This window comes from Balaenoptera ricei, chromosome 17 (genome assembly GCF_028023285.1).
Source record: "Balaenoptera ricei isolate mBalRic1 chromosome 17, mBalRic1.hap2, whole genome shotgun sequence".
In the NCBI taxonomy this organism is placed as follows: Eukaryota; Metazoa; Chordata; class Mammalia; order Artiodactyla; family Balaenopteridae; genus Balaenoptera; species Balaenoptera ricei.
This window is the reverse complement of record NC_082655.1, coordinates 10231890-10251428: the sequence shown is the minus strand read 5'-3', so window position 1 is coordinate 10251428 and position 19539 is coordinate 10231890. Positions and strand designations below refer to the sequence as shown.

Sequence of the window (19539 nt, the reverse complement as noted above, 5' to 3'; positions counted from 1 at the left end):
AAACCTAGTAGCAATGAACAATCTCAGTGTCCAGACTGTGGTTTCAAAATATCAATTCCTACAAAAGGGACCCTGTACTCTTTGCAGAAAAAGCTGAAATTTAGGGAGGAAAATGTACAAGTCTGGAACATTTTTTGGTACCAGAAAGCAAGCAGACTACCAGAGACTGGGGTTATGTTGATAGGAGTAGACCACCCCACTGTCAAAGATATGACAAGTTGGGCTTCCCTGGTGGCGCAGTGGTTGAGAGTCTGCCTGCCAATGCAGGGGACACGGGTTCGAGCCCTGATCTGGGAAGGTCCCACATGCCGCGGAGCAACTAAGCCTGTGCACCACAACTACTGAGCCTGAGCGTCTGGAGCCTGTGCCCCGCAACAAGAGAGGCCGCGATAGTGAGAGGCCCACGCACTGCGATGAAGAGTGGCCCCCGCTTGCCACAACTGGAGAAAGCCCTCGCACAGAAACGAAGACCCAACACAGCCATAAAATTAAAAATAAATAAATTTAAATTAAAAAAAAAAGATATGACAAGTTGAAATTTAATAAGAATAATAATTGCAATGGATTGAAATGAAAGAAATATGTTAAAATGCAAAAGCTCATAGTGACACTTAAAAAACAAAACCTCATTGACTGCATCTTGATGAGGCTCAGGAACTAGCTTATTGGGAAACTTGGAAAAAATTTATAGGTAAATTAAGCATTTACCCTGCCTTTGCTTTATGAACTGTACTTAAAGGTTCTCTTTAAAAATGTATTCCAGCTAGCAAATTATGAAATATTGATAGAATTAGAATATCACTACCTAGAATATAAATGAATGTAGGTTATTATCGTCAATAGCTGCTAATATCACAAAAGGGAGATAAGCAGACATTACATGCCTCTTAATAGTAGTTCATGAAATTAACCAATTAAATCTTTTTGCAGAAAAAAATTGAACTTGAATCTCACCAAGTTTCTAGATATAACTACCAATATAGGAAAAACAAAGGACAGAGAAATGTGGTAAATACCCCTATAAAGGGTGCAATCAACAAACTCTAGACTGAGAGACATTCTACAGGTCAGTGGCTCTCACAAAATATTGCAAAAAAAAAAAAAAAAAAAAAAAAATGGAGGGTGGTCCTATAGATTAAAAAAGAAATAAGAGACATATCAACCAATGGCGATATATGGACTTAAGTTGGATCCCAACTGAAACAAACTTAAAAAAATATAAACTAATTAGGAAATTGAAACATTGCCTAAAGTCTTGAACATATGAAAGAATTACTGTTTTATTTTTTAAAGTGTGTTAATAGTATTGTGATTAGGCTGAAATTCTCTTTTAGATGCATGTTGAATTATTTACAGATGAAATGATAGGACATTTGGAATTTGCTGCAAAATAATTGGCAAGGAGCAGTGAGCAAAATAAATAGGGATGTAGATGAAAAAAGACTGCACATGAGTTGGTGACTGTCGAAGCTGTGAGTTCATTATACTATTTTACATACTTTCGTATATGTTTAAAATTTTGCAGAAGAATAAATTTTTAAAAACGTAAGTGGTGGCTGCAGGTTGTATAAAAGAATGCTAGTCCTGTTTTACCATGTTGTGGTGTGACTGTGGGAAATTTGTTCACCTTCTTGTATTTTGATTCCCCTTCTAAAAAATGAGGATAATTGCCTTCATCTCATTTAACGCGAGACATGGATTATCATACGATCTATCGTATGGACCAAATGACATCATGTATGCAAAAGAATTCGGAAATGTCTAAAATGTAGATTGATCAAGTATTACTATGACTTTAAGGTGTCTGTGGATGAAATCTGATTGAAACTATGCTTTCATTTTTTTTTCCCTCCAGACTCAAGAGCGTCGAGTTTTGATTTGTAGGACAGGATTTTATCCACAATTTTTTCCATATGAAATGTTTCATTTCCACCCTTAAAAAATGCAGTATTGGTTAAAGCAAGAGATAATTTTTAAAATTTCTTTCCTTTTGAAATACTCTCATCCGATTGAATTTAAATCAGAACTATGAGTAGGGAAATCTGGAGTTCAGAAGTTGACTTAAGCAAGAATTTTCCAGTTGCAAGACAAGAACATACTTTACATTTTGACTGCAGGTCACTGCATCTAAGGCATGTTCATAAAGAGATATTTTAGTCCAAGTACAGTCCTATCTCTTCACAAAGCCAGTCTCGTGAAGGCATGCATCACATATTTTTCAGACGTCCATGGAAGGAAAGTATTCCGTTTCAGTTTACTAAGTACCTACTATGTGCTAGGGGCTGGGCATATGGAGATAAGCAAAACAGTCTCTTTGTCAGCTGAGTGGTGATAGGAGAGCACAAAAAAGAAAGAGATCATTTCAACACCGTGTGGTCAGAGCAGACATGAAGAGAAAAGCAAAGCAAAACGAAGGCATGGACACTGAGTTTTTAAAAGTGAACATTCTTCAGCATTTGCTCAAGAAATGTCAATTGATCTGGAAGTGCACTCTCCTACTTTTTGCCAAACCATTTAGGAACTGGCTACAAGAAAAGAGTACCAAGGGAGCTAATACACATCATTCATATGTTTTGTGCCAGGTTCTGATCACAGAAAGATAACTAACACTGGCCAAGTTCTTGCCTTGGACCAGGCACTGTTCTGAGCACTCCGTAAGCACTGAAGGTCATTTACTCACACGACAGCTCAACAAGGTAGGTACTTTATTATACCCATTTCACAGCTGAGGAAATGGAGGCATAGTAAGGTGAAGTCAGGTGCCCAAGGACTCACAAATAGAGGCTGGGATTTGAACTCAGGGCATTTTGACTCCAAGCTGTGGTTCTTAACCCCTATAATCTATGTCTATGACCTCATTCAGCCGTTCTCCAACTCTCAATAGATAACTATTAGACTTTTCACTTTGCAGGTAAAGAAATGGCAGATCTGGGCTGTTGAGCATCTCAAGGTCACCGATTCTCCCAGCAGCATTGCTGGGATGCAAACTTAAGAATTTCGTGCCAAGGCTTGGGTCTTTCTTTCTAAGCTGCACAATTCCAGTGCCTGTCTTTATCAGACCTAGAAGTAAGTGACTGGAGACCTGACCTCATTAATCTCTGTCTCCGTGCACAGGTGTGACTTCCTCTGCTCTAAATGGAGATGCTGAGGCAAAGCCCAAATCTCAGGGCTGCACGTGAATCAGGCACGAGGTAGGAGGCACCTGACCGTCTGCTCTCTTCTGTCCAACGTTCAGGATGTTCACCTGCCTCGGAGGAAGAGGTGTTTGGCATATCGCTCCCCATATGTGCAGGATGAGCTTTCCCAGTTATACAGTTACATAACCGCCTCTGTCACTCTGGAGATGTAAAATTACACATGCTCCCACTGGGATACTGCTGCGTACCAGGCATCAATGGGGATCATTCAGTCTTTAACAAAAATAGAGGGCCTCTGAGTCACAAGGGAAAACGGTGGAAGCTGGTAGCAAACCCAGGAGTAGACGGACTTGATCCGGATGAACAGGACTCTGATGGATGTTATGAAATGACACTCAAAAGTGATGCACTCCTGCAGAAAGCATCCTCTAACAGACAGGCAGCGGCACACGGTGGAAAGTGAATGGACCTAGAAGTTCAAGCATTTGGATTCCTGTTTCTGTCTGGTCCTCCTTATTGTCTTTGTGACCTCAAGTGACTTGAGTCTCTGCTCCTGCCTTGGGACCAAATGGATAATAATACTTTCTCTGTGTGTTGTGTTCTCTTCTTTGTTGTGTTGTTGTTGTCATTGTTTGTTTGTTTGGTTTTTTTTTTTGGCTGTGCTGCACAGCTTGTGGGATTTTAGTTCCCCGACCAGGAATCGAACCTGGGCCCTCAGCAGTGAAAACACAGAGTCCTAACCACTAGACCCCCAGGGAATTCCCTGTTTGTCTCAGACTCTTGCTTTCAGAGTAAAATATTAATAGCTCACAATTTCTGAGCACTTATTCTACATGCAGACCACTGGGAGAGGTATATGATAATCATATTCTCATGTAATACTATATAACAAACTTATAAAACCTGTTATTATCATATCCATTTTATAGGTGAGAAAACTGACACAGAAAATTAAGTAAATTACTGAAGGTCACATATTTACTGAGTGGCGGAGTTGGGGTTTGAATCTTACCTACCCCCCTCCAAAGCTTACATCTGTAACTGCTACAGTTATGGGATGTAGTTACATAATTTCAAAACCTTTTGAAAGTTAAGAAGAAAAAAGAAATCAGATATCACTTGAGCACTCAGGCCCTCACTATTCACTTATATATTCTTACTTTATACACATCTTCATGTGATGAGGTTATCTGCTTTCCCAGGACAAATGGAGAATAGAATAAACTGAATCAGAATGGTGGAAAGGTTTTGAGGAAGGGAGCACTGAGAGGGGACAAAGTAATTCCTTAAGGTGACAGAGAAGATAGAAACATCCTTCTTATTGTGGAACGAAGACCCCTACTCTGAACTTGCTCTCTCTTAGCTATCTCTGAGAATTTCTCACTTGTCAGTTTAAAACCTGTGTGATGGAGTGTACGTATGTTTTTCTCTAGGATTGCCTTGTCTGATTCTGTCTTCACGGCCCTCAAATGGGTTGTCATTTGCATGTCAGACTAAGGAGTCCTCTCCTGTAACTAGAAGCCATCAAGATGTGGAGGGCATGACCCCAGCTCTCATAGAAAACCAGAAAGACCTAAATATAGGAATTCTGCAAATGGCCAGACTTTGACATTTGGCTTAGTGTTTCACCATAAATTCAGCTAAAATTGAAAAGCAAGGGAAGGTCATATTGCAGGATTGAATGCCCTTGTCATTGTGAAGATATGCAGATAATTCTTTCTGTCTTTCCCCAATCTAGAAAGTGGAAAGGTGGGCTTTGGAGACAGATCTGGGTTTGAATTCTAGTTCTCTCGCTTACTATCTGAGTAGCCTGACTTTCTTCATCTGTAAAACAGGATCCATAATAACGACCATTAGGGTTGTTGAGATGATGCAATGCGATAACACAGGTGAAGTGCCAGGCACATAGTAGGAGCTTGATACATATTAACTCTTGCCCCCTTTTCTTCGATTGCCAAGTTTTATTTACTCTTTTTCCCCCTTGACTACATTTTACCACCCCGCTTTATTACAAATAACTTACGTATGTATCTCTAGCTTCTAGGTTTTTAGCTGTTTCATCCCTGGTTTCTCAGGATGCGTTACCTCCCTGTCTCCATGGTGATTTCTCAGTGGTATGTTTCTATTTCTGCTCTGGCTGATAGTCTTCCTGTTTTGTTTTTTTCCTTTCCTGGTTACTTTTTCGAAGCACGCACAAAGAGAGATGGGCTGGGATCCAGAGCACAGCAGTGAAGCAGACAGGGCCTGGCTCTACCAGAAAGTGAGAATCTCCCCCGGTGAGGAATGTTACTGAATTCATGGTCTGAGTCTGCATGGAGAAATCGTACCGGCCGTGGAGAGCAGGTGACACCTCTTGGGTGAAGCCTGTTATAATGCTCCCATGCAGAATAATTTCCTGCTTCTTTGACTCTTGAAGTCCTTGAACAAGTCTGGTCCACACATAGCACATCCCCCAGATTATTTAGGGTCCGCTCTCCTCCAGGGGACAGGAACCCTTGGGGCCAGGGATGGGATTTTGCACAGTGCTATCCATGGTGCCCACCCTAGATCCTGGCAGATGGGGAAGTGGCATCGATACGGTAGGCACTTTATCTACTCAGGACAAATCAGTGATGAAGCACTTCCTCTATTTCTGTAAGGCAGTGCTCAAAATGCTGCACACAATCATCTCAAATGATGCTTCAAGACAGCCCTAGTCAGGTGTTACTATCTTATTTTAGAGAGGAGGAAACAGAGGCTCAGGGGGATAAGTTACTTGCCCAAGGCCACAAATTTCTGGGAGGCAGGGCAGGATTTGGAACCTTGGCCTGGATGATCCTCAAACCTGATGGGGAGTTTGGGATTGACATGTACACACTGCTATATTTAAAACAGATAACCAGGGCTTCCCTGGTGGCGCAGTGGTTGAGAATCTGCCTGCTAATGCAGGGGACACGGGTTCGAGCCCTGGTCTGGGAAGATCCCACATGCCGCGGAGCAACTAGGCCCGTGAGCCACAATTACTGAGCCTGCGCATCTGGAGCCTGTGCTCCGCAACAAGAGAGGCCACAATAGTGAGAGACCCGCGCACCGCGATGAAGAGCGACCCCCGCTTGCCGCAACTAGAGAAAGCCCTCGCACAGAAACGAAGACCCAACATAGCAGTCAATCAATCAATCAATCAATCAAATAAATCTTTAAAAAAAAAAACAAAAAAAACAGATAACCAACAAGGACCTACAGTATAGCACAGGGAACTCTGCTCAGTACTCTGGAATAACCTAAATGGGAAAAGAATAGATACGTGTATATGTGTAACTGAATCACTTTGCTGTACACCTGAAACTAACACAACATTGTTAATCAACTATACTTCAGTATAAAATAAAAATTAAAACAAAAAAACCCCAAACCTGAATGTTTACCTAGTTTACACAACTCCTATAGTAATAGAACTGGGAGGGGTCCCAGTTTGCCTCAGGCAGAAATTGAAAGCTCTTTTTTTTTTTTAACAATAGTTTTATTGAAAGAGATATACCTAAAGGGAATGAAAACCATATTGCTCTCCAAATCATCTCCATCTTAGTTTTTTATTAAGTGCTGCGTACTAGGAATTGATTCTTTAAGAATCACAGCTTGCTGGGAGTTCCCTGGCGGTTTAGTGGTTAGGACGTGGCGCCTTCACTGCCGGGGCCCGGGTTCAACCCCTGGTCAGGACACTAAGATCCTGCAAGCCACGCAGTGAGGCCAAAGGAAAAAAAACAAAAAAAAAGAAGAAAAAAAAAATCACCACTTGCTGCAAGCAACTAGAGGTCCTTTATTGCAGAGATGAGTGACTGCCTCTCAGGTGAATTTTACGGCAATGGGAAATGCCAGGTAATCAACGGCAGTTAGAGGAAAATGTCAGATTACCTGCTGTCCGTGGTAGAAGACAGCGAGGAGGAACATGGCCATCAGCAGCAGTGACGCCTCCTTGGTCCCCAGGAAATCTCTGTTGGAAGAAGAAATGCAAATGGTGGCATGGTTATTGACAACCATGGAGGGACTTCAAGGAGGCCCATTAGGAAACTGAGGTTCAGACCGGAGTGGGAAAAAAAGAAAGAAGCAGTTGTTTTTTGAGCTCCCACTATATGATAGGGGCTTCTCTGTAAGGCTTTCATACAGGCTAATTCAGAACTCAGTTGATCCCCAAGGGTATGAGGTCACATAGGTCATACCTGCTGGGAGACTCTAGAATCCAGCATCTAGACAATGAACTTACATTAATAATGATGTCTTCTATTTGCAAAACACTTTTTCTAGATTTCAAAGAGCTCTTATACTTTCTTGTCACAAAAATCCATGTGAAGACAAACATCCCCTCTTTTTCTTTAGATGTTATCCTATTTAAGAGGCAGGCAAGGTACTTGCTATGTGGCAGTCCCTGTTCTAAGGGCTATAAGAATCACACTTAGGTTTTTATATAAATTCTTATTTCAATTTTGGGCACTGTTGTTACCCTCTTTGATCTCTTTTCTACATGGCTGCTAGAATATTTTTTATCACTAAAGCCAGATCACATTACTCTTTTGTTTCATAGCTTCCCAACCACAAGCATACATATACTCAGAACTCACTCAGAGGTGACTTAACTCTGATGTGGTTAAGGACACAATGGGGCCATCACGGATGAGATGCAGTGCTCAGAGACAGTAGAATGGGCATTAATATGGCTGCATCCAGGCAATCTCCAGCTTTCCCTTTTCTATTCTCACTGGAGACTAGCATTAGTAGCATGGGGCTTAGGGAAATGGGGGCATGATCCCAGCTGCCAAGGCCAGCTTCTCACCTAGCTTTATGCTAAAAGACCCTCCCAGCTTACACAGGGCCAGCCCCAGTCCAGCTCTCCAGGTAGAACAGGGACTTAGGAATGGAAATGTGCTTACTCTTGGGGAGGTATTGTGCACATGGGGACCCAGGGGACCAAGGAAATCTGTGGGCTGAAACAAGATTCAGATTTGTGAATTCCTAGCTCCATCTGCTTTTCCTTGGAGATCAGATGCTAATAAAAGATAAAACTCACTATTATATTTCTTTTTTGTAGCTCCAGTGAAGCACATAATTATTGAGCATCTACTGTGTACCAGGCACATGCTAGGATACAGAACTGAAGAAGGCACATCGTCTTTGCCCTCAAAACAGTTCAGAAAAGGAAAGAACCAAACAGACGGATAATTTCATAACATGATACACTGCCTAGTAAGGATACACTCTTGTTACCATGGGAATATATGGGAAGAGAAAGTAACCCAGGCTGGATATTCAGGGAAGACTCAAGAGCTGAATATTAAAGGTCGATAAGACTTTGGGAGGAAAAGGTGGGATGCATTCTATAGGTATGAGACATATATCTTGCTTAGCTAGCTGGTTAACAGGCCTCTAGTGTAGGGAGGATAAGTAAATATCATATACGAAGTGAGGCCACACGCAGACTCAGATCTATTAGGGCTGTCCGCCACCAGTGTTGAAGTGAAGAATGAGCCATGTATTGTCAATCCAGAATTTTAGGGACTAGGATTCATTCATTCATTCATTCATTCACAGTCACCACAGTGCTTGTTTTGGGGAATAGGCACATTCCGGTACCACCCTTTCCTTCATGTCAATTAATTCTCTGGCCCCTGAAGCTTGTGGACTCCCGAAAAAATAATAAAAGTCATGAGTTTTGTAGTCATGCAGACCCAGCTTCCAATCTCAGGTCTGCTGCTGACCAGTGGTTTGACCTTGGACAAGCCACTTAATATCTCTGAGCCTCAGTTCGTTGCCCTGTGAAAGACTCTAGCTGCCTTTACCTCCCTAATTGTGAGAATTAATTGACCAAATCTTGGTAACGTGTTTGGCATGGTGTGTGGCCCATGTCTCCCTCTCTTTACCCCCTAAAGCTCCCAGCACATCATCTTGCCCCTGGTGGTGGCATTTAACAAAATCACTCGTTCACACGGCTTAGTTTGAATGGGAGATGTCCTATGCTTAGCTCCTCGTGAATGAACTCCTGCTCTGACCAGCACTTCTGATATCCTTTTCTTTGTGATGCAGAAGACTTTTTAAAGCTCAGCAATTTATCACTTAAAACACACTTTCAAGAGAAAATATAAACATGTCTTGAATCATTTTGAAAGCAGTGGTTGACTAAAAATAGAGAGATGGCTAGATCAAATTCGGAAGAAAAGTAAAGGAAAATTATGAATGGTCTTTGAGTCTTCAGGATGTATTTCAGATGGAAAAAAATATGACCTGAGTAGAGACTACAAAATGTGCACAGTAAGTCAGCCTGGCCAAAGAACATCCAGAAAGAATTGTGATTTGAATTTAGAAGGGATTTTTTCTTTCTTTTTTTTTTTTTGTAGCTTCTATGACTATTTGAAGAAATTCCAAAGAGAGCCAAATGGCTGAAATCTGTAGAATATCTGCTAGATATTGGGTGGCAGAGACATAAAACCCAGGACATTTTGAACTAATTTATTTGTATTAACAAAATTACTAAATTAATACTATCCTCTCCCTATGCTCATAGAAAAGGACATATTAAGTGAAAACACATGTAGAATAATGTGATTCTCAAGGATACCACAATCTTTAGAGATCATCTTATCTGATGTCTTATAAAAATTCATATTTAATTTGAGTGTTAATCATTAGAGAAGTACTTATTCTAGTTGTAGTGGATTTGGAAGCTAATACAAATTCACAAATAAAAAAATAAAAATAAAAATTATCCTTTAGCCTACCACCCAGAGAAAACAATGGTTGATATTTTGGAATCACCTCAGTGTCATTTCCTTTTCCTTTATGCAAAAATATATTTATGTTTACAAATTTAGAACTGTATCGTTCATACTGTTTTGTAACCTACTTTTGCACTTAGTATGTATTATGAAATAATTCCGTGTAAGTAAATACTTTACAATGTGAATTTAATGGATTCATCCAATTCCATATTATGTGTACCATACATAATATAATAGTCCTTGCAAGCCTTTTCATTTATTGGTTGAAAACCGAGGCCCAGAGAGAAGAAGGCACTTGCTTGAGGTCACACAGCTGATTTGTGTCCCAGCCAGGATGAGAATTCACATCTCAGGCACCAAGTTCGGAGCGTTAGCCATTGAGCATCTGAAGCCAAATTTTAATGTAGCTATTAGCTCCCATTTCCCCTCATGAAACCCAAAATAAACCAGCCAGTTTGAATTTATCTTTTATTCTGTTGCCATACTAATGACTGCATTTGCTTAGCGCTGATTCTGTCATACCTCTAATAACACTTTGCATACATTGCCTGCTTTAATTGTCATAGCAACACTTAAAATATTATTATCCCTATTCCAGTAAAGCAGAAACTGAGACTCAGATGTTAAACGATACACTCCACCTCACAGATCTAGTGAATGGTGAAGGCTGGCTGTCAATCCAGATCTCAACGATGCTTTTTCTGTAGCTATCATGCCCTCCCACATGCACGTACTTATAAATACTTGCCTCTAAGCTCCCTATAGTGTCTTATTCATCTGCGAATCTGCAGGGCCTACCAAAGCCCACAACAAAGGTATGACACTTCAAGTCCGAAAGCAAATTGTTCTTACAGGTTGGGGAACACAAAGTTTACGGGTAACGGTGAGCAAAAATCATAGGGTTGTAGATAGATGAAACTTAGCTTACTGTGAACTAATGGTGTAATATGATTCTAAATGAAATAATATTTCTATCAGTCACTCATTCATCTCATATTTCATTCAACAAACATTGAATTGGACACCTGCTGCCAGATACTCCACTAGGTGCCAAAAATACGAACATGAGTAATGGCCCTTGCCCTCAAAACTCCTATTCTAATGGAAGAGGAAGACATGGCAATTAATGATTGGAACAGACAGAGATAAGTGCAATGATAAAAAATTATGTGCACAGATTAGACAATGAGGAATGATCAGAGTGGGCTTCCCTGAGGGGGGAGGGCCTTGAGTATGATGGGTTGGTGGGGGAGGTGTGTGCAGGATCTGGTAACCGGCACGTGGTTTCCTGTGGCTAGAATAGGGGCTATAAATGGTGACCTGCGGAGCCGCAGGAGATAAGGTTGGAGGAGTCGATGGGACTCCAGGGAGAGCTTGGACGTTCTTGACAAACAGGTTGAACTTTTTGTTCCTTAGAGGCAATAGGGAGACCCTTCAGGATTTTAAGAAGGATAATGTGTTGACCACGTGGCTTTGACGGCTTTGAGGAGGGTGGATTGAGAGTGCAGGCCGGGGGATCTGGTAGGGTACAGCAGTCCAGAGATGGTAGTAGGGATATTTCTAGAACAGCAGTATTTGTGGTATAGAAGGGGTCATGTCTGATAATAATCGTTAGTATTCATCAAGCGCTTATGCTATGCCAGACCTTGTGCTAAGTTTCCATGATCACATTTGACGTCTCATGTATTCCTACAACATAGGAACTATTATCATCCCCACTTTACAGATGAGAAAAACAGGGCTTAGAGAGGTCGTCACTTTTAATTAATTGGCTCAAGATCACACAGCTGGTTGATGGTGGAGATGGCATTTGAGTACAGGTGGCTTAGCTCCTAAACTTGTACTCACAAATGTCATGATATAGTCTTCCCTGTAAGGGACGCTGAGAAGGATGAATCTTTAGGGACTGATAAGAAATCGGGTGCCTCCCCTGTTTTGGGCTCAGTCATCCACGGAGACAGGGGCTTGTCAGGGAGGGGCCTCATGAGACGATAGAGAGTCTGAGTATTTGGGATCATCTCCGTGTGGACGCAGCGAGGCTGCCCTGAGCAAGGTTCCCTGTACTTTCCCGGGCACCTGACCCTCAGGAACAACCAGCAGAAATGCCCTGAACCAATGTGAGCTCCTACAGGGCTGGTTAAATTCCAACAGCATGAGCAGACCGTGACTGCCAAATGGACCCACAGTTTGACTTCTGACCCGTTGACTTACAACGCAGCTGACAGGGAAGGCTGAACGAGCTCTTCCGTTCCTTATTCATTTAATTCTGTTGATAGCAGAGTGTGAGTGAATACAAGACTAACCGATAACTGACCTTGAGTCAGGAAGAAGCTGAGAAAAGCACTTGAATGTCAGCAGCAATGAATTTAGGCTTATGCTTTACTCTTACAATCCTGCTTAACAATTTAACTACCAGTTTTTCCTTAAGACCTCAAAACAGAATTCAGAACTAAACCTTTCTCCTAAAAATGAAGGAGGGGATAGGGATGAACAGACACTGATCACATACTATGTGCCAGGCACATCAGAGCCTCACGCAGTCCCGTACCAGAGTGTAGTTACTCCACTTCACTGATGGGTAAGGTGAGGTCCAGAGTTGGGAAGAGACTTTCTAATGCAACAGAGTCTGGATCTGAAGCCAAAGCCCTGGCTTGTTCCATTAATGCTGTGTTTTCCTCTGAATGAATAGATTTTAGATGGTTTAATTTTTATTTCTACTACAAACGTGGCCTATTTGGTTCATACATCTCTTGGCCGCCTTTTGTGCTGGCTTCTGCTTGGCCATGGGACATCTCTTGGCACTATTTTACCTAATTTGAAACTGTTTTGACTTTCTTTGAACCCTGGGCATATGGTGTGAGATCCTTCATCTTGATTTAAGAGAGATGTACGCATTATTTACAAACATGGACTTTGGAGCCAGAAAGACCTGAGTTTGAATCCGGATCTGTTACCTACTGGCCATGTGCACCCGGGTAATTGTTGAACCTCTCTGAGCCTGTGTTCCTCACATGGTTGCTGTGAGGGTTAAATAGGGTAGCGGATACAAAGTGGATGATGCAGATGCTTAACAGACACAAATTACCTAGAATTACCTAGAATTTATAAAGAACCTTTACAAATCTAGTAAGAAAAAGGCAAACCACCTAATAAAAAACCAGGCAAAAGATATGACCTGGAAGTTTACCGAAAATGGTCAATAAACAACAACAAAAAAGATGCACAAATTTACTCATGATCGAGGAACTACTATCAAAAATAATGAGATAAAATTTTCACTCAGGAATTCAATAAGAATTACAAGGACCGCTGCCTGTAAAAGAGAAATTGTTCCAATCTTGTTGGAGAGCCATTTGGCAATATTTTAAAACGTGGAAAATGCAGATACCCTATACTCCAGCTAGTGTGCTTTTAGATCTAAACTCCAGGAGACATTTTCAATGATGATCACTGAAGTACTGATAACCTTTTAATAGGTCAAAGGATAAACATATTTTGGGGGAAAGTGGGGGGTGGGTGGTGGTGGTGGGATGAATTGGGAGATTGGGATTGACATGTATACACTGATGTGTATAAAATAGATAACTTATAAGAACCTGCTGTATAAAAAAATAAATAAAATTCAAAAAAAAAATGAATCAGATCTGTAGATATGAAGCTGGATGGATCTAAAAAATACAATATTGCATGGCAACACAAGAATTTTATAAATAATTTATAATACAGACAAAACTAAATATATATAAAACACATGGATGGGAAGCATATATATTAAGTGCATTAGATGTTGACTCTTGGGAGGAGGATAAAAGAATAATGCTGGGAAAGGGAACTTCAACAATACCTGAAATAACCTTATCCTTTTAAAAATGCAGAAAGAAACATGACTAACTGCTAGCATTGTTTATTTCCAGGGGTTGGTTCATAGATGTTCACATTATTAGCATCAAGCACATTTTCTGAGGCTTCTTGAACTATCTTAGCTTTTTTTTTAAATTTTCATTTTCATTTTTTAATTTTTAAAAAACTTTTGGCTGCACCACGTGGCATGTGGGATCTTAGTTCCCTGACCAGAGATGGTACCTGCACCCCCTGCAGTGGAAGCACAGAATCTTAACCACTGGACCTCCAGGGAAGTCCCTTCTTGAACTAACTTGACCTCATCTTTCTCTCAGCCTGTTGGCCACTTGTTCTGGTCTCAGTGAGACCAATGTGCTTCCCACCCTCGAGGCCAATCAGCAACATGCTCAGTGTCTGGCTCTTTCCATCACTTCTGGCTCCCATGAACCTCCATAAGGCAGTTGTGGGATCTGGTTTCCCCAAGGGCTGTGGACATGGCCAAGTGATGTCACCAGCACGTACATCCAGAGATGAACTGTGACTAATGGGAGAAAGAGGAGGGCAGGAGCCAGTAGATCCCTCTCCCCTCCTCTGTTTATGACACTTCCCGACCTCATCACCTACCCAGAGATGCTTCAATTGGCCAAATGAATGCATCTTCCAAGGCACCAGCTTCGCAATTCTTGGGGCCAGCACAGCATGGCATTTGCTTGTATTTGCTTCCCATCCTTTTCTTCTTCACGTCTCTTTTCCCTCACTTTTGCTGCCCTGGGTTTGCATTAGTACTTCATGCTTGCCTCAGGCTCTGTTCTCAAAGGAATCTAGGCTAAGTTTTTTTTTGGTATTTTTCTATATTTCAGAAATAACAAAATGCAAGGAGTATAGTAAATGCTCAATGCACAATGTCTGCTATTACTAATAGTGCTACAGCAAAATTATAATCAGACCCTTCAAATCTTAGAGCTATTAAAGTTGAAGGAGTCATCAACTATTAGATTTGGGGAGACCTGAGCTATGGTTTAGTCCAAACTTTAATTCATTAATTAATCTGTAATGAATATACAGGATAAAATGGAAAACTAGGAATTTTGCCTAAACTGGTAATCCAGAGAGTGTACACAACAAGAAATATGTTGATATTCCTTAAGTCCCCAAATTTTGATAACTCTACCTCGATCGTTTTCCCAATGGTTCCACTTCCCACTGAAAGTTGAGCACTTTTTGAACACAGTGATGGGCACTTACTCTCCACTGTGATTCAGGTTGTCATAGCGCAGAAAGAGTCCTGCATAGATGGTCTCGGTCAGCAGGGCATAGATGGCAATCATAATCAGCAGCACAGCCAGCTTCAGGACAGAGTTAAGTCGGAGGAAAACCGCACAGGTCACCATGGCCAACACCCCCGTGAAGACGAAGTACTGAAAACAGAGAAGGTAGGTGGTCAGATTCAACAGGAATGTGGGAGGCTCATTCTCCTAGTCATGGATTCCAGTGGGTCTCTTTATACAGATGTTTGCTGAGCATCTCCATCTGGAGGTCTCAGGCCATCCTCAAATTCAACAGGTCCCAAGTTGAACGCATCACTTCCTTACCACCGCCCAAACCTCTGTTCCCTATTCTTGGGGGAACCATTTGCACCATTCCTCAAGCCAGAAACCTTGGTCTCTCATCTTTGTTGCCTTTCTTTTCCCCCACCTTCCACAGCCAGGTCATCCTAAGTCTGTAGATTCTACTTCCTTAATAGGTTGCACATCCATCCATTTTGCTCCTTCTACCCTGTTTCTGTTTCAGCTCTCACCTACAGTTTGCAACAGTTTTCTGTCAGCTCTGTCAGCTTCTAGCTCCCAATCCCTACTGAATACACACTATTATTCTCCATCCAATATTTCCACAACACAGATCTGATCATGTCACTCCTTAACTTGAAGTCTTTTCCTTGCTCTCCATTCCCACAAATTATATTCTCCTTCCTGCATGGCAAAACTCTCAAGACCATCATATATCAGATTTCCTTTCACTTTCCAAATCCCAACATATGCTCCAGCCTCACTATCTATTGGCTCTCCCCCATAGGTCTTTCCCTGCTCTCCCGTACCTCAGTGCTTTGCAGCTCCAGTGCCCTGTTTCTCAGGTTTCATCCATGTGACTAAGCCTTACTTCTCTCACAAGCATTAGCTCAGGTGTCCTCTCCTCTGAGAAGCCTTCATGCATGTCTCCAGGTGCTTCTGGATACAGCCTCATTCCTCCATAGAATCCTTCACAGCCCAGCATAATATCTGCCAGTCCATATATTTTTTGGGGGGCCACCCTGCACGGCATGTGGAACTTGCCTGACCAGGGATCGAACCCGTCCCCCGTGCAGTAGAAGTGCAGAGTCAACCACTGGACCACGGAGGAAGTCCTGCCACTCCTTATTAGAAGTAGCTGCTCAATAGGCCAGTTGGGAACCACTCAAGGGCTATAATATTGGAGTGGCCCCCAGGTGTCAATCTGCCCAGCTAGATTTCAGCCTTCTGTAGGAAGTGTCTCAACCCATTTCCCTTATAGAAGTATCCCATGTATCATTCTGGATGGTAGGTTTGGATTCTGAGTATTCAGTAGGAAAAAAGAATAAAACTTGCATTATCCAAGGCCCACTTGGTGGCGGTACTTTGATTTTTATACACACTGTCTTCTCTTCTAATTTTCAAAGTAACTGGTCAAGATGGGAATCATAATTTCCATTTTACAGGTGAAGAAACTGAGGCTCATACAGCTTAAGTAAATTGTTCAAGTTCTCATAACTAGAAAGTGGCACCTAGGATATCTGGATACAACCGGTGCATGTAAACGTAACTCTAGTGGGCAGACTGGGCTTAATAATTTCTAAAACCCATTCCAGCCTTGTTATGCATGGTTCTTTCCAACAACTGGTTGTCTTCCCTCTCCTATTACACTAAGAGACAATTTCTGTATGGGCAGAGGCATAAGAATTTCTGGAAATCCCAGAGCAACTACTGAAGGCATGACTGCTGACTTTTTAAGTCAAGCTGACTCACTCAGGTCTACTTTCAACAAACAGTGATATCAACAAATGTGGACAGCACCCTGAATAAGTTCCCCCCTGAGGGCAAAGGACCAGTGCCTTTATGGTGCACGGGGTGGACTCAGAAATGAATAAGGCACTGCCCTGCCCTTAAGGGGCCCAGTGTTCGGGGAGTCCTTTACTTTTGTCTCTTCCTTTCCTAATAAATCCAATTATGTCCTTCTCTCCAATAGGATGATAAGCTTTCTTCAACTCTCCTTTAAGATCTTCCCTTGGCAAGATTTTTAGGTTAACTCATCTTGATGCCTCTGTGAAGGAAGCTGTGAGTGAAATGAGAAGGCAATAATAAGTTCATTGCTCAGAGTTTATTTTCCCCATCCAGAGAAACTCCCAAGATCTTCCATTTTAACAAATGGAGGAAAGAGGAATAGATCTGAGGGGTCCTGTTTCATTGTTACCTGCATGACAACAAATGGTCATGCATGGCTTTGTCAATGCAAATTATGAATCACTTATTAGGTCAAAAGTCATTGAAATGATTGTGTTCTTGAACAAAAACTTATGAGGGCACAACAGTGAAATTTAAAAAATGTAACCAGCATTTATTGCATGCATGTCATAATCACGGCATGGTGCTAGGCACTGGGAATTCACAGAGATGGCCCAGGTCTAAAGGAATTCATGGTCTAAAATGTGAAATAGACAAAAATGCCAACGGTAGCATCCCGTGGAAAATGATCTTTCAGGAATGTGATCCAATGTGATGGGAATACAGAGGCAGAAGGAGTACATTCTGTCTGGAGGAAGCAAGTTTGGAGAAGGTTTTATAAGAGAGCTGAGTTTGAACAGGATCTCAAGGATGGATTGGATTTTACATGACAGAAAATGGAACAGGAAGAACATTCTGGGAGGACTGAATGGAGGGAACTAAAAGGTATAAAGGAACAAAGCTATAGGAGAATGAATTCCTTGGGTACATTAGAGAATCATACAATTGATCGTAAGTAGAACTAGTAACATAGGCAGGCAGGTTTCAAATGTGCTGCCCTCCTTTCTCTACCAAGACTTCTGAAAGTGTAACAGCTAAATGCAGTCACACGTTTGCACAATGGTTGAGCGGATCTTTCTCTTTTTGTGGCCTCAACCAATTGTGTTAGCGTGCTCTTGCCAATCCATTGAAAGGAATCACCCCACTCACTGCCTTGCATGGTTTAGGCAACTTTCTACTTTAAAGCATAAAGCGGAACCTTCCCGTGATGCTGTAAACCACAAGACATCAAAGGAATGAGGCCCCTAGAAAAATAACATTAGGAGCTTCTCATCTGTTTCTTTTGTGCCTTGAATGAATAGTGGGGGTGGGACCAGGAAATGGGAGAAGAACAGAAGTGTTATGACTTTGTGAAAGCTTTGTGAAAACCCTTTTCTCTCAGCTGGGTCTGGACCCATCAATTGCATGCTTCCTATCACTTGGGAGGGTGCTGGATTCAATGCAATTCCCAAGTTTTTGTTAAACAACAAATAGTTTCTGTGTTCTTTTAAGTTACCCCAGGAACTTAGAAGGTCCACAGCTCCTATAGTGTCCCTTGAATGGACCCTAGGTATAGGGGTTCATAGGTGTGATAAGGCAGGAATAGGAGGCAAAGCCACATTGCAAAAACTCTTGCATGTTTCACTGAGAAGCGTGTACTTTATTCCACAAGGAGCCATGAATGGGTTTCATGTGTGTAGTGGATTCATTAGCTCAGTGCTTTAGAAATAGGTTGTGGAAGGGAAGAGTACAAGATGGATTGTAATTAAAGGAGAAAAGCTGAAGATTTAAGGACAAGGTAGGAGATCTACCCAGTAGACTTAGAGGTCTTGGCTTAGACCTAAGAGATAAAAGGTGATGTGGAGGCAAGGAAAAGAGAAGAGTCAGAAGTGGTGCTAAGATTCCCAGCTTGGATTAACCTACTAAGAAAAAAAACAACAGAAAAAGGATGGGGGAAAGGGAACAGGTTCAGTTTTAGGCCCCTCAAGCTTCAGGTACCAAAGGGATGATTCAGTAAGGACTCTTGAGAGCATCTACAAACACGAGGGTGCGGTTCAGAAGACATTTGGGGTCTCGAGACACACATTGTTCAGCTGAACTCACAGGTGTGGAAGACACCACCCAAGAAGAATATAAAGAATAAAGACAGAAGAGAGATTAAAACTTAGAGACTATCATGTTTGAGAGGCTGTGGAAGAAGAGAAGTAAGGACATCAATTAGGGATTGTTGGGGGCATGAGGAGGGGAATTAGGAGACAGTAGTGAAAAAACATATAGTCCAAAGAATAAAAATCTCCACAGACAAAGGTTTTGAGAGGAGCATTTAAACGGTAACAGAGAAAATATTTTCAAAATAATTTACAACTGGAAAGAAGGACACAGAATTTTATATATACTATAATTACAACAATGCAAAATATGTACACAGATATGACACAGCATTCAAGTGAATTACTGCTCTCTGTAATGTCCTTTAATCTGATTGTAACACACCGTATCAAATATATTCAAATGTATTCCCTGTATTTCCAAGGACTCTGTATCCCATTTAGTAATGGGGTTCTCTGCTTCTTCCTAGATCTCTTAATGATGAAAAATAATAATGCCAGGATTTATATGAGAAATGTTAGATACTGGGCAAAGTTTCCAGCAATCTTTTAAGAAAAGCAACAGATAAGCTATGTATTCTGAGGGAAGAAGAGACCCAATATTGACACTTCTTTTTTTTTGATCAGAAAAATAAAAAGATTGGATGCTGTAATG

General features: G+C 41.4%; 1 protein-coding gene across 3 annotated transcripts in view; it reads right to left on the bottom strand.

Moving 5' to 3' along the window:
* ADCY8 (adenylate cyclase 8) overlaps positions 1–19539 on the bottom strand; it is a 229091-nt gene that overhangs the window by 29858 nt on the left and 179694 nt on the right. For all 3 annotated transcript variants that reach the window (XM_059901676.1, XM_059901677.1, XM_059901678.1), the window contains 2 exons: positions 14969–15141; positions 7029–7107 (listed from right to left, as the gene is read on the bottom strand). In XM_059901676.1, the coding sequence (XP_059757659.1) occupies positions 7029–7107; positions 14969–15141 (252 nt within the window). The remainder of the gene's footprint in view (positions 1–7028; positions 7108–14968; positions 15142–19539) is intronic.